General features: G+C 44.8%; 1 protein-coding gene across 1 annotated transcript in view; it reads left to right on the top strand.

The window, feature by feature from the left end:
- The window catches only part of TMTC2 (transmembrane O-mannosyltransferase targeting cadherins 2), a 261,000-nt gene that overhangs the window by 219,145 nt on the left and 25,462 nt on the right, over nucleotides 1-16,393 (top strand). The window contains exons 9-10 of the mRNA XM_048499966.1: nucleotides 856-937; nucleotides 15,454-15,568. Of these exons, the coding sequence (XP_048355923.1) occupies nucleotides 856-937; nucleotides 15,454-15,568 (197 nt within the window). The remainder of the gene's footprint in view (nucleotides 1-855; nucleotides 938-15,453; nucleotides 15,569-16,393) is intronic.

The following is a 16,393-nucleotide window of genomic DNA, read 5'->3' as shown; positions in this document are numbered from 1 at the left end:
GTTTGTGTGTGAAAGGTTGAAGCGTGCCTGTCTGAGAGACTAGAATCCCAGCCAATTTTGAGTCCCCCCATTTTTGTATATGGGACTCTGAAGGACATTCCCCTCAGACCAAGAGCAAATGTGAGGTGGGATCCTTTATTATATTTGGCAGCCACAGCAGTTTTGGGATTCTAGTTCCTTCTCTTTAATGGTGGCAACAGAGTAAAAAGAAGATCCCTGAACAGCAGCCTGGGATATTTTGGGTGACCAAGGAAACCCCACTGGTCAGTTTAGTGGGAACCTTGATTGTAGGCCACACACGTCCCGTTACAATTGGTGGCTAGAGGTGGGATAATATCTCTCCCTCGCCTTGAATATAACAGACCCCGTTACACTTGGCTTCGTAGTATCCTCAATAAAAGGTTTCTTTAGGAAGGGGGGTTAGTAATTCAGATTTAACAAATCACCAACCCTAAAAAATATATCCCAAATATTGGTAAGGTGTTTTTCGGGTATTTTTTTCAGCTTGGATACTGAATTCACATCCCTAATCATAAATGCCTTTTGATTAAGCCCAGGGTCTGTAGCAGGAGACTCCAAGAGAATGTATCATGAAAAGGCAGTTCTCAGTACACTTTTCAAAAAAGACATCAAGCAGGAAAGTGAAAGAATAGGTAAGCCAGCTTGGTTCTGCTCTGGCTACAAATTGTATTGTAAGTTCAGAAAAATGAACTGAGAAATCTTTGTGTTAATAAGGAATCTAGTTATTCAGTTACATATATTTTCATTGTGCATCCTTCTCTTATAGGACATTGCACATGGCAAAGTTGCAATGACATTATCTCCAGTAATTTGTATTTCTCTTCTTTCATCAAGGGTCGAAAGAGCGAGGCTGAAAAATATTTCTTGAAGGCAATTCAACTGGATCCTACCAGGGGAAATTGCTATATGCATTATGGTATGTTTTCAATAAACAGTGTTTCCTTGCATACATTAGTTTATTGTTGCTTTCTGAGTGATCAAGGAAGAGTTGATCAACTATTTTTTTAAAAAAACAACCCTGCAGCTAGTGGGCTACTGTGGTAAATTTAAGCACGCCAAAGAAGACTTCCTATGTGTAAATCTAAAGGCCCATTTTCTTCAGAAAATGATCTTGGTTTTAAAGTAAAGTACAAAATGGTTGGCACACTTGTTTGGAAAAGGAGGGAAATAAATATTTCTTAAGTACTGAAGGTTCATGGCCCTCTTTATTATTGTAATATTAGCACTACTTGTTGCTTGGTGGGCCAATGGATGTTATTCCACAGTAGCATCAGTCCAGGACACCCAAGGATCTAATTATAAGCATTTTAAACTATAGCAATTACCACTTCAATCATCAGATATTTACAATTGTCACCTTTGAAAACACTGAGCACCTGTATGGAGGAAAAAGGACAAGGATTTTTTTAAGTTTGTTTGTTTGTTTCCGTTTCCCCCTTCCATTTTTTTAGTACAAAGTCAACAGCTATGCTTGAAGATCCCTTAACAGATGCTCCAACCATAGACACAAAAGCAGAATGTGCACATATTGTGATGGCAGTCCATGAATATAAATAAGTTTCCTCAAACAGCGCATTGCTTGATTAGTCAAGGTTGAAGTCTCCATTGTTAATAAATCTGTTTAAGTAAAATACAGTGAGTATAATACAGTGAGAATTGGTTTTTATGTTGAATGTTAAAGATCTTTTGTAGAAGTTGATCCTGAACAGATACTGTGATATTTTCTTTTTATACAACTTCTCATGTAATGACAGGAAATTTAGAAATTAAATATAAAACCTTGAAAAAAACCCAAAAAACCACCACCCCTAGGGAAATTGATTTAATTAGTGTGGAGAAAAATCAACTGTTGTGCAGCATATTTGTGTGTAGTGATTCCAGGTGCTTTAAGTAAATGAGCAGTAGGCATATGTTTAGAAAGTAAAAATAGCACAAAACAAGATATACTAAGCCATCATCACATATCTGTATTTTGTGTAGATTTGTAACTTTATAGTTCTGAATAGGCAAAACAGTCATAGATTGATTGATCTTAGGGCAGTATCATATCCCAGATGCAAAAGAAATAAAGAGGATAGTCCAATTGAGGCAGCTTTACATTCCATTGCTTTGGACCAATGACTGATGAAGCTATCCTGTCTTAGTCCCATTCCGCACGGGGCATAAAGACCAGTGGGGCCAGTAAAAACACCATTGTGGGGGAGGGAAGAGAGTATGTTCAACAGAAAAAGAAAAAAAGAATAGAGTATATTCCTAAAAAGAAGAGAGTATATTTAACAGGAAGCGAGCATAGAGCTTTCCTATGTTCACCAATAAACTGATAGGTCTATAATTCCCAGGGTTTGAAAGAGAACCCTTCTTAAAGATGGGAATGATGAATGCTTTCTTTTTTAAAAGAATCACATTTATTTCTTGATGAAGTAACCCATAGTTTGTTTTTCTCTTCCTGCTGCTAATGATAAAATATCTGGCAAGGAATATGCATAGTTTATTTCCAATTAATGTAAATCTCAAAGAATAATCAAGAAAAAAATAAAATTGAAGGCAATATCTCTAGAAGCAGTGTTGTATACTAAGGAGACAAAAAAGATGTCTGGAGCCAGTGGTTGCCTCAGCTGGCAAAGGCAAGTGGCAGAGGCTTGTTCATCCTAGGCCTTCACACCAAGGCCCTCAGCCCAGGCCAGCTGGCTATAGGAAAACTGCTCCAGCATGGTTGAAGGAGGAGGAGACCTTCCTGGACCTAAGAGGGAGAGAAACAGAGGGAAGGAGAAAGGACAGGAGAGAGAGCTGTGGAAAGACCTTGAAGGCTGGGACAGAGAGTTTAGGCCCAAGCCAGCCACCAGACACCCCATTAGTCCAGCCAAGAGACCCAGGAGGAGTAGCGAGGCAGGACAACCTGCTCCCAGGCCAGCAGAAGCCAGGATGGACTGTAAATCACCCAGATAAGGGGGACAGCACACTCAGCAACACCAGTCTGGGCGAGAGGCCAGCCCCACAAAAAACGAATAGCTATTTTATTTATTTATTTTTTATTTATTTATTAAACTTTTATGCCGCCCCATCCTCTAGGGGCTCTGGGCGGTGTACAGCATAAAACATGGTAAAACAAGTCACTAAAATCTTTAAAACAGCAGTAACAAACATTAATAGTAATCCATAAAATAGCTTAAAACTCATAAAACAGCAAAAAACCATAATACATAATAAAAGGCGTCCGACCCCAATTTAAAACCTACCCCCATGAGGGGGGATGGCAGGACCCCTCAATATGAGGGGACCCTGATGTAACTGCCCTAGGGGCAGGGCAGTAAGGGGGCACCATATCAGCAGCTGGACACTCCAAAGGCCCGGTGGAACAACACAGTCTTTACAGGCCCTGCGGAACTCACCCAGGTCCCGCAGGGCCCGGACAGCTGGAGGAAGGGTGTTCCACCAGGTCGCCAGTGCCGTGAAGGTCCTGGCCCGCCGCGGAGGCCAGCCGCGATCATAGAGGGCCGGGGGCCACCAGTAAGTTGGCCTCTGCAGAGCCGCAGAGGCCGGAAGTTGGGACATATGGGGTGATGCGGTCCCGAAGGTACGAGGGTCCCAGGCCGCGCAAAGCCTTAAAGGTCAAAACCCACACCTTGAAGATGATTCGAATTCAACCGAGCCAATGCAGCTGTCGCAACACAGGCTGGATGTGTTCTCTGAAGGCTTTCCCTGTGAGCAGGCGTATGCTGCGTCGCGATGTTGGGACCAGTTCTTTAACTCTCCGGAATCAAACGCAAGGGAAGGCCAAGGGCGTGACAGCGAAGTTACAATAGTCCAGCTCTGGAGGTGACCGCTGCATGGCTGATCACAGTGGCCAGATCCGGCCTGGGAGAGGAAGGGAGCCAACCGCCGGCCCTGGCGAAGATGCAAAAATGCACGCCTGGTTGTATGGCAGCCACCTGGGTTCCCATTGAGAGAGACGAATCCAGGTGGACCCCCCAGGACTGGCGTAACAGAGGGGGGTCGGGCGCCAATGAGACCCTCCCACACCGGCGGCGTTGAAATCCCTTTAACCTCTACCCCCTGCGCGTCTAGCCAGAGGATCTCCATCTCGATGGGATTCAGCGCTGCAACTTCTGCTCTGCTGCAATCCAACCAGCTACCGCTTCCAAACAATGCTGGAGAGTCGCAGGGGCGGCAACCGGCCCCTCCATCAACAGAATCAGAGCTGGAGTGTCAGTCAGCATATTGATGACAGATTCCAGCCCAAAGCTCCGCCAAGACTGCAACTGAGCAAGTGGTCGCGATATAGATGTTTAAATCAATAGCGTGGATAGCAGCTTCCCCTGCGTATATTCAAGCACTGAAGCTGGCACTCTCCGAGGCTTATCCCCTCAGCATCAATACTTAAAGCTGGACTCGTCCCGAGAAACGCAGGCCCCTCGCGTAATTCGCGACTGAAGGGCACCTCCGGGAGGCTTCATCCCCGCGACCACACTTGCTGACTCCGTCCCGAGAACGCAGGCAATCCACTGAAGCGACAGTGCCCCGTACTCTCGAAGCCGCCAGGCGGTAATGGTCAAAAGCGTCGTGATCGACTTCATATCAAACGCTGCGGTAAGATCTAACAAAACCAGCAGCGCCGATCCGCCCCGGGTCGAAGTTGCATACCGGAGCGTGTCTGTGATGGCGATATTAAGAGTGGTCTCCGGCCCCATGCCCAGCACGGAAGCCGGACTGGAAGGGGTCGAAAGCCAACAGCGCCATCCAGGGAAACTCCTGAAGCTGCTCCTAACACTCACTCTCTCAATTACCTTCCCAGAAACGAAAAGATTTGAGACGGGCTGTAATTGGCCAGGATCACCTGGATCTAACGATGGTCTTTTCAAGAGTATGACCACTGCCTCCTTCTAACCCATCCGAAAGACCCCTTGCTCAAGGGGAGCCATTGATGATGTTCAACAGATGGGGTCGTAGTCAGAATTACCGCAAGCTTTTATAAGCTTTTCAGGAGGCACGATCCAGAGGACAGGTAGTAGGTCTAACAGCAGCCAAGGCCTCTGTCAACAGCTGCTTCGAGAGCAGGGAGAACTGGGCCAAACAATTTGGCCTCAAGACGCAAGGAGCCTCCAGTTCACTAATTGTAGATAACGTGGCGGGAAGGTCCCGGCGAAGCTAAACGCGGACTTTATCTGCAAAAAGCTCATGAATGCCTCTTCACAGCTAATAGCCAATTGATGATTTGTAGACCCTTCCGATAAGGAGGTCAAAGACCGGCCTATAATGAAATAATTGGCGCTTCGGGCGGGAGCTAGCAGACGCAAGAGAGGAGGAGAAGAAAGCTCTCTTCGCCTCTTCTTCGTTGCCATCTCATAGGCCTTCATAAACGCCCTATAAGATGTGTTCGCTACAAGAGCGCCACAGCGGAGATTTCCGCCACACTGGCTCTAGTCGCCTAAGCATCCGTTTCATATGGCTATCTCCTCGGTATACCAGCGGAGCCTTCCGCTCAACACGGGCTTAAGAGGATTGGGAGCAACAATCTCGAAGTGCATCGGAGAGCCGGGAGTTCCAGTCCTCCACCTGCTCATCGAGTGTGCCGGGCGGTTCAGGGTCCCTTAGAGCATTCAGGAAACCAATCGGATCCATAAGTCTCAAGGGCTGGCATAAATCAGCCCCTCGCCTAGACGGGTTTGGCGTGGCAGGGCCATCCCAACCTTCTAAGGCGCACGGCCGTCAGACCATGGCATTCTATCCGTAGAGGATATGACCATATTAACCCCCCAAACCAAAGACCAAATCCAGCGTGTGGCCGGCCTCATGAGTGGGGCCAGAACTTACCAAGGAGAGGCCTAGTGCCGCCATGGATGACACCAGGTCCGCAGCCACTGGTATTACGAAAGGTGTCAGCATGGACATTAAAAGTCCCCTGCATCAATAAGCAAGACTGGGGAACCGCGTCTGCCCAGTCCGCCACCACCTCCAGCAGCCGCAGCAGGCTGTCCCCTGGTGCGCTAGGCGACCGGTACACCAGGAGGACTGCCATCCTCTCCACGGCCAACCACTCTAGGCCGACACACTCCATGCCGGCAATCTCTGGGATGGGGGCCGCCCTGAAGGGAATGGAATCACGGATGAACATGATTTGGCGCGTTATTTGGCAATATTGCATTCTATTGTCAAAGGCGTTCATGGCCAGAAATTTTCTGGCTGTGTAGTTGTGGTCATACCAGTAGAGTGATAGGATCAACTCAGATTTTGGTACAGTACATGTAGCAATTCCAGAGTGAACTTTCATTGTTTTTGACTTACCTAAGTGGTAAGTCTTAGGTAACACATACCTCACAGGGTGTTTGTTGTGTGGGGGGAAGGGAAAGGAGTTTGTAAGCCCCTTTGAATCTCCTTGCAGGAGAGAAAGGGGGGATATAAATCCAAATCGTTTTCTTTGAAGGGATTTGCTGTAGAAAAAAATCACTTAAGTCCTTTGGCCCATATACATGGAGGTACTGAGAGCTTGTTTGGTTCAGGATTATTTGTCTGAATAGAGAAAAGATCCTCAGGTGGTATTGGATTGTTGATGTTTTGATAATTATTTGCATTAAATCATAGTAATTATGCACTCAAAATGTTTCACATGAATTGTGTATATACTACTAGCAGAGTGCCCATGCTTCGCTATGGGGAGTGGGAGAAAATGGAATGCAGAAACCCAAATACTAATGTATGGCTTGTTGAAGTTGAGTAACGGTAAGGTGAAATTGAAATGAACTTCTGACCCATGCAGTTTGAGAAATTTACTAAATACTAGCATGCCATGTACAACTGACCATGGGAGAAGCAGTCACGCCTTGGATCTACACCAGCCACTTTCAAACTCTGCCTTTGTGCCTTATTGATAGTAACAGCAAAACAAGAGTTTTACGGGAAATTGCAGCCATTTAAATTCGAAGTGGTTGTCTGATGGGATTAGAGGAATGCGGGGAATAAATACGGTTTCTCCTTGGCAGATGCCTGTGAAAATTGTGGCTTCGATCATGTGTTTGTACAGAGCCTTCACTTGAAGCCTGGTGCCATTGCACAATTTAGGAGGGTTTAGATTGTGCAACAACATGATTAGAGCTCCAACCTTGAGGTTGAAGACATGAGGTGGTAAGCCTGGTGGGTCGAGAGTGTGCAAGAACTCAGTGGGATAATCGTCCTCGACATCAGTTACAGTGTCCACTGAGGTGTACTTCATATTGTCCATCGGCAACTGTTCAAGGAGAAAGTTATTAATGCTAGTTGTGGAATCGTTTCGTGGTGTGAGAATAGCTCTTTCCCTGAGCCATGAACCACAGTCCATTCCAACCTGATGGAGGTTGGGGTAAATTTTATTAGTCAAGCTTATGAGATCTCCCACAACATTGCAAAGGTTTCTTGGAATGTCTATCCTTCCGTCCTCTTCCAAAAGCTTTCCATCGCCAATATCAAGCAGCAACTTAGTAAACTGTTCTGCCCTCAGGTCACACTGAAGGTGTACACGCATGTTAACTGTGAGGGACAGAATTTTCACTGTAGGCCATAAAATGGATGACTTCAGACAAGCTGTCACTTCATCTGCACGTGTCCCTCGTGGTACAACAGGCAAAGTATGTCTGAAGTCTCCAGACAGAAGCACCGTTATTGCACCCATAAGACAGTTGTGGCCAGTAATATCTTGGAAGGTCCTATTTAGGGCCTCAATACCTCCTTTGTGAGCCATGGTGCACTCATCCCACATGATCAATCTGGCATCACGAAGCACTTGAGCTATGTCATTGTGCTTCGAGATGTTACAAAGTGGGGTGTCAGAATGGTTGAAGTTGAGAGGTAACTTGAAGGCAGAGTGAGCCATTTTGCCTCCGTCAAGCAAGGTAGCTGCAATACCAGAAGAAGTGACAGCAACAGCAATGTTCTTTTCACTTCTAATTTTGGCCAGCAACAGATTGATTAGAAATGTTTTGCCAGTGCCACCAGGAGCGTCAAGGAAGAATAGCTAGCCTGAACTGGAAGCAATACTGTGAATGATCTCATCGTAGGCTTCCCTCTGTTCTTGGTTCAGTTTTGGGACATTCAGTTTAACGACTTCGGTTAACTGAACAGTATTGTAAGACAGCTCACTGAGGTATTGGCAGTTGCTGATAATGGTTCCTTGCTCTCGTGAAGATGGTCGAAATCTGAACTCTGAGAGTGGTTTCCCAACCATGGCTATGACCATATATCCTCAAGAAGGATAAGGGTTTGATTGTGAGCTATTTCAGGGACCAATTGAGCACTTCCGCACTGTCACTCCATTTGCCTTCTGACACCTTCCCCAAGGGTGTGTCTATATTTTTCCCACAGTTTCAGAGGATCTGCTACTTGGCAAAACAGTAACATGATGGCAAACAGCTCACAGATTTTGTTAGGGAATTCGGAGACTGAAGCTTCTTCCAAAGTGTGGTCCCAGTGAGCATCGTTCTCTAGCAAGCCAAGTGCTCTGCATGCAGATTGGAGTGTCGTGTGGATTACCCCTGCCACAGTTCTTAGGGCAGTGAATGACGTGGATCCCCAAATTTTGTGTAGGAGGAGGCATAAGTAGTAGCACTCAGCATTGCCGAGATGAACAGTGTACACCCTGCCCAAAACCTGATCTTTCTTCACCCCCGGATAACCTGGTACAGGTTTACCTTGTTTCCTTCTGGATAATTGGTTTTCTCTCCATACGTAGAAAGTTGGAACTTCACAATATACAAGAGTCCTTGCGAAAGCATCGACTGTGCGCAGCTTGAAAAAGGCTAGAAGCATGGTTTTGGGGGGGGGGGGTGGTGATCCGTGCAGTAACATTGTCTGCAGTGAAATAAACTCTCTGACCATTTTCAAGATGTACAGCAAGATGCGTAACAGAGGGAAACCGTTCGTGAATGGGGAAGCAGAGAATATGCCAAGCTGCCTCAGAGCGGCTTATGTATCAGCCTGCCTCATACCTTGCCACCTCGTCCAGATCTTCAATGGTGAATGCCACCTGGTCAGAGCCTTTGTTGACATACTTGCAAATGTATTTTATGGATTTGACTGAATTGCAGCACTCAACATTTATATGTGCTTTGAAGGTTCGAGACAGAACAGGATTGTATGGAACGACCCAGCAATTGTCGACATCAACTCCACTGATGTTGACAGTGAACCCACCGTCTGCCGGTGATCTCCTGCGATACTGAGGGTAGCCATCCTCTCCTGTTTGAGTGTCCATCGAAAAGGGCCAGGGGTATTTCTTGGTGCAGACGCCAGCTACCATGCAAGATGAGTTCTTGTTGAGGGACCCACATGGGCCATGAATCATTGTAGTTTTGATAATCTCATAGAGGGCTGGGTCTAGGTGGGCCTCAGGTAGTTCAGCACCTATGACTTTGTCAGTAGACTCTGGTCTCAGCTTTTCCTGCAGCCACAGAAGAATGTGAACGTGGGGGAGGCCACGTTTCTGCCATTCCATGGAGTACATGTGGCACCTAGTTGTGCCAAAGATGCAACCTTTAATGAGGAGTTTCATCATATGTTTGACTTTTAAATGGAAAACCCAAGCAATTATGTTATGCCTATCGTGAGGTTTTTGACCTTGCTTCAAGACGTCCACAATCTCTGGCCACTTCAGATTGCATGTAAATGTAATGAACAAATCGGGTCATCCATAGTGCCGCACATATGTCATAGCATCTTGAGTTCGCTCATGCTTGAAATGGGGCCCTCCAGTGAAAGAAGATGGTAAGACAACCATTTTGCCAAGCTGTGATGACTGGGCATCAGTTCTTGTGATGGCGTCTCTGAGGTGCACATATTCCTCACTTTGCAGCGTGGTCTGGTTGTGACGAATCCAGGTTAGTCTTTCGGTCTCAATTTTTGCGTACATATCAACCAGGAATTGATTGAAAAGGCTGTTGAACAGATGCAGGTAGCAATCTTCACCACCATGCTCCATTATTCTGTAGCTGTAGAACTCAGCAGCTGATACGGTCTTTTTGAGAGGAGCCTTGCTTTGCACAGCGCGCTTAGGAATGTCAATGGACTGCAGAACATCGGAGGGTACTGGAGAGCGTCCTATGAGCGGTGCATTGCACTGATCCACTTCAACTTGCTGTCTCTGCTGTGGAGAATGATGTCTCTGTTCTTGAAAACCTGGCTGACTATGAGAGCAGCAACTTCTACAGTTGTGGGGGCATTGAAGCTACCTCAGTGCTGTCCAGAAGGCTTTTGGTTGGCATTGATCACTATTTGGAAATCCTTCTGGTCTTTAGGGACTGAATCAATCGCAGCTTTGAATTCCAGAATGTAGTTGTGGTGTTCGTGTAGGAGCTTCTACAGCTGACTAACCAGTTCGGGCTTAAGGACTGGGTAGATTCCACATCATATGTTCCTCTCATTGTTGGCATCCCCCACAAAGTATATCTGAAGAAATGAAGGCTGCTGCTGGGGTCCAGCCATGAGGCTTCCTATCCTGTGGTAGACCTGTCCGTGCACTTTGAATGTTGGAATGACATTGCTGTCTTTCACCTAGTGGGCTCCAAAAGATGTCATTTGGAAGCAGCTGTTGTATTTTCAGGATGCAGAAAGAAAGTGTTCCACCATTGGATGCTGATGAGTGAAAAGGCTGTGAAGAGTGTAGGGTTGTAGGGCAGGGAGCTGGACGGTACTGCCACTGCAGCACATTCCTGGGGACTCATCTCACCACTTCAGAGCACGACAGCAAGGACAGGGTGATCAAATGCAGAGATCAATAACCTTGTCTCCACAGTAATCAATGTGATGCACATATGCAAAACCTGACAAATGTTTCTTAGTCCAAGGTGACAGTGCGGTTTGTAATTGGTTTTGATAGTATTTGTCTGTAGAGGTTTTGTTAATGTGAGGGTTTGTGGAGGAATACTTTTTCACAGCCTGTCAACTTCAGGGTGGCAGTGCGCGTATGTAATCATATGTGTGAATATGTGTGTCTGTGAATATCGGGGTGACATTTAGCGTATTTCCTGACAGCCTGTCTGTTGACGGAGGGGTTGGTTTTTGCATATTTTGCAGCTGCTTCTTGTTGTCGTTTTCTATTAAGCGCCTCGGGCACATGAGGAACCGGCGTGCCAAATTTCAAGTGCGTAGGTTCGGCGGTTTCTGAGTTCCGTTGGCGAGTGAGTCAGTGAGTGGAATTCACTTATATATATAGAGATTACACTTACAAATCCTTTGTGCATATACATAAAATGGAACCTGGGGCAAGCTTTCAAATGGTGTCCCCGCAACCTCTTGAGATCTGGATGTTATGCCCCTATTAATACACCCCAAGATTGTGGGGGGAAGAGAAAGGGGGGAAGCAAGAGAAAGAAAGAGAGAAAGGGGGAAAGAGAAAGGGTGTGTGTGAGAGAAAGGGAGGTGAGCCAGAGCCTCTTGCCTCAACACCCCAACCATCAGTCACACCAACCCACCAACCACTGGGAATGACTTCACGACTATGGAGAGGTAAAGTCAGAAACCCACCTCTTTTTCTGGTGAGTGCCGGAGCCAAACCTTACCACAGCCAGCCAGGCCCTTGGCTTTGTCCAGCATGCTGAGGCAGTGAGTCTTGTCCCCACCAGCCAGGAGAAGCCCATTGTGCACACCCTGAAGCACCACCAACTCCCTGGCCTTTGTAGTGAAGCCCACTAGACAGCTCAGACACTGCACAACTTCCCACCTCATCAGAATCTCCACCCCCTTGAAATGGCAGATTTAAGTGGAGAACATTTGGCTTCCCAGTCAGTTGCTTTTCCTCCTCCAAAAGAGTCATGGCTTGTCAGGGTTTCTCTTTCGCTGTCTTTGTTGAAAGTTGGAGTGCCCAAGTTTGAGCTGCTGCACACACCATGCCTGCTGGACAAGCAGGAGGGCACATTTGATGCCACTGCACACCAGCAGTGCCCTTTCCCCACTGGGCCTTGCTTGCTGGGCTGCACTTGGGAAACCTGACTGGGAAAACTTGGAAACTGCATGCATCATGCATGCCAAGTCAGCGGGAGGGTGCCTTTGCTGCTGCTGCCCACCAACACTCCCCTGCACCTCCACCAGACCCTGCTTGCTGGGCGAGAGGACTGGTCAGGCAGCCGGGCTGCCAGCAGGTCCTGGGAGGAGGGGAACAGCTGAAATGTGCCCCGCGTGAATTTCAAAAGTGGCATCTGGGTTTCAAGACCTCCCCCCTTCCCAAGGTTCGCCTCTGACTCTGTGCATAGAAATCTATGCAGGAAATTTTTTAAAAAGATATGACATTTTCTAAGAGGTGCTATTTTGTTCCCTTCAGAAAGAATCTTAGGGTAGTGCACAAAAGTGGAGATCCAGGGCCCTATCTTCCTGCATCTGTAGACATTCATTTTGAGAAGAGTGGGATGGAAATGGAAAGCATTTCCTTTTAGCATAGGCCAATTCCAGAGATTCTGGTTAATTTTCCTGTCATGTAACTATAATGATATGTGGTTTCTGTCACATTCTGTCAACTTACTACCACCTTCGTGCTAACAGTGGGTTTAGAATATATTGAATCTTGAAGATAGAATCATATGGGTAGCACTCAAATGCAAATTTAAATAAGGTTAAAAAATCAGGAAAGTTTAAAATCCAACTTTTTCAAAAGAGAAATATTTAGTAGTTAGGAAGCAAAAAAACAAACAGAAAAGCAAATATGTTCTAAATACTATTCTTTTTATTAATAACTGCTGAGACTTGAAGTTCATTTCATTTGAATAATACATTTTCCTAATAACTGTAAATCACTTAATGGTTCTGTTTTTATAATAAAATTGATTATTCACATTAAATTACTGTAATTATGCACTCACTTGAAGCAATTTATAACTGATCATGCAGCATGCAGTTCTCTCTAGCCTAACCTGCAGAGTTTTTGTTAGTTAATGTTTTGAATGTCATTTTTTGTTCACTCTGGTTAATATAGCATGTAGTTAATAAATCTGAATACATATTAGTCTATTATTGCAAGCAGAACTGTACAAGGGACTCCTGCAGTGCTAAAGGAGTTTTTGGCATGCATTTTTTTTGTTTCCCATTTTTCAAATAAAATAGGCAAAAAAAATTCAAACCACTAGGAATAATAGTTGGTTGTTTGATGGATCCTTTGCTCAATGACCCAGTAGATCTTTTCTGTTGTTCTGGGAAATGGGCTTTTTTGTTATTGATAACAGCTATTAAAATTTTTTATTCTACTACAATGATCTCAGTCTAGCTTGTTGATTTCTGTTGGAAATTTGGGTAGAATTTGGAGAGAATGACCATGTTGACCTTTTCCAATATATAATTTGTTCCTTTCAAATTAAATCTAGCCTTGTGGAGACATTGAACAATTGAGGGAGAAAATGAATTCTTGGAAACAAAAACACCTAAGTGTTTATGTGCAATATGAGAGAACTAGAGTGCTTGTTGCTAAACAACAGTATAGATATATAAATGTTCATAGAATGGATAAAATCAGAGGGGGTGGTTACCTGAGTATGAGCTTAAGGCATATTGAGGATGGAAGTAAACTGTATGTCAAGACATATATATCAAGAAGGCAGAAAACCTAAGAGAAATAAACTTGATCATAGAATCTCTGGTCCCTTCCGCACGGGCGGAATATGGTGCCCTGGGGACGGCAAAAACGCCGTCCCCAGGGAGCCATTCGCACAGGGGGTGCAGCTGCTTCACAGCCGTGCCGCTTGCCTTGCCATCCCAAACCTCGACCCCGTTAACGAAGCCCGCTTAGTTTTCCTTGACCTACGCTTTTGGGAAGCGAGGTTTTACTGAGAAACAGCGGCTCTGGCCGGCTAGGACACTGTCCGTCATAACGGCCCAGCAGCTCCTTAAGGAGCACTCCTCCCCCCTTCCGCCCTCTACCTACCTGTCCTGTGGCCCTCCGGCGTGTCGCCGAGGCCTAGGGACACGCCCCCTCTGCCCTGCGACTCAGGAGCGGTCGCGCAGGGCAGGGGGGGTGTCCCCTGGCCTCAGCGACGCGCCGGAGGGCCACGGGACAGGAACGGTCATGCGAACGGTCCCAGAGGGGTCGGGTTGGCGTGGAATACGCCGACCCGACCCCTTCCGCCTCCGTGCGGAAATGGCCTCTGTGATTAAATACTAACTCCCCACAGACCCAATAATACAGAGTATGTATATTGAATAACTGAGTAAAAATCTACAGGACATCTTAAAATAAGAAAACAGGTTAGGGAGGCAACCAAAATAGAGAATATAAGAATTTATCCTTACATTGACAGTGTATCATCACATTGACACGTGCTGGTTGTTTAGAATAATGCAAAATGTCTAGATATCATAAGTAACTCACTTTGTAGTCATGGCACTGACAGGAGATAACCTGTCAGGAGAGGGGAGATAACCATAAGTAAAATGCAATTTTAACTAGTGTTATATTCTTCTATGAATTGATGTCAATGAGCTTACTATGGTGTATCTCTGCTTATGATTGCACTGTTAACCTTGACTGGTTCTCAGGTCCTTGTAAAAGATATATATGTTGAAGCACCCAGGAAAAGTGACTGTAGTAATGTTAAATCACCATCAGTATAAATGGAAAGATGCTCATAATGTCCAGTGCTGGTACATTTGATTTTAAAAGAGGAAATGCCTGAAAAAAATTAGTTGAAAGAAAGGGTAAAGAAAGGGATACTATTCTGTTTTTCTGTGAACATCTTCTACTAGATTCAAATGCTTTTGTTACACTTCGTAAGACATTTTCTGATGGATGGAATATTTCTTATATTTGAAATCATGTGAGAATTCCAGTAAAAAGGCTATCAATAAACTTAATAATATTAAATAATGTTATACTACTCCATATTCCTGAGGTCAATTTATGTAATGGAATTATGGAATTTCAGTTGATGATGTTGTGGTCATTTTGAACTTTACGTGCACTAAAAAGGCAACCTGAAATTTGTAGATGTGGTAGAATTAACAAAATAGTATTTTTTAAATAATTCCTCACTGCTTATCCTTCCTACTGTTCTGTTCCCATACTATTAAAAAAAAGCTTTCTAAAAGGTTTTTTTTCTTTACTTTTTGACAGCTGGTGTTATGGTTGATGAAACATCTGAAGTATCTTATTTCTGTGATTACTTTGAATTTTCTCAATCAGATTCTGAATTGATTTTTTTTGTCTGAGTTAAAATGTGTAGGTCTTCTGCAAGATGATGTATTATTATGTTCATAAGCCGCTTTGCAGGTTCTCAGAACCAAAAGCTATTATGAAAATATCAATTAGTAAATAATAAAATAAATGATGATTCTCTGGTAGTTATACAGAAATAAATTAATATGCTCCCAGGAATACAGCTTAGCATGCTTTTGGACTTCTTCTTGTCAGTCTTTCCGATTCTGTTTTAAATACTTTATTTGAAGTGTGTGTGCTTTCCATCTTGAGTTCATATCAGTCCTGTCCTTTAGGTCAGTTTCTACTGGAAGAATCACGTTTGATAGAAGCAGCTGAGATGGCAAAGAAAGCAGCTGAGTTGGATAACACAGAATTTGATGTGGTTTTCAATGCAGCCCACATGCTCAGGTTAGTTGTTTCTTTTGATTTCTTAAAGCTCATTTTCACATTCTCAAGTCCACACATAAGGGTTTGGGATCAGACAAGTGCCTGGAGTTCTATGGGGTCCTAGGCATTTGGGGCTCAATTTGGATTGAGACCACAACATGCAGAGAATAGGGGCTTAAGTCTTCCTGCCATATAGTTTTTCTGACCTGAAAGAGCCCCAAAGAAGCCCCTCTTTAACTCAGTGGGGAAACATGATATATTGAGGATTACACATAAGCTTTTCTAATGGGACACATAGTGGCAAAGCATATCAGATCAGGAAAACATGTAGGCTGAAAGACTGAAGCTCCTTCTATCCATGAATCATGCCTCCAATTGAAATCCAGTCCCCTGTGTGCCTGGGAATTGAATCCCCAGCACAGAACTCCAAGTGCCTATCATAATATAGTATGAACAGTTTCATTTTAGGTAAGAATACCTATTATTTCTTAAGTTAAATATGTATTCTTGTATTATATAATACTTTTAGCATAAGATTGGTAGAACTTTTCTCATTTATTTTGAGGCATTTTTCAGCCTGTGCAAAAAAATGTTGCTGAAAATATGTGAGTCGTTCTAGGGCGTTCCATACGGCCCAAAACAGCTATGATGGCGATGCATAGATGCAACATCAAAAGATTCACACAGACAGAAGTGAACTCGTCGCAGCCCATGAAATGTATGACGGTTCATGCGGAAGCTGCGAGGCTGGCGTCATGACGTTAAGCCTGCTTGCCTTACGAAACCCGTGCAGGCCCGGCGCCATTTTAGCCAGCAGGCAGCTCCGTGGCGGCTGTTAAGCCGCAG

Source organism: Sphaerodactylus townsendi, linkage group LG06 (genome assembly GCF_021028975.2).
Source record: "Sphaerodactylus townsendi isolate TG3544 linkage group LG06, MPM_Stown_v2.3, whole genome shotgun sequence".
Classification (NCBI taxonomy): Eukaryota; Metazoa; Chordata; class Lepidosauria; order Squamata; family Sphaerodactylidae; genus Sphaerodactylus; species Sphaerodactylus townsendi.
Note: the sequence above shows the minus strand (reverse complement) of the source record. Positions and strands in the feature narration are given on the sequence as shown.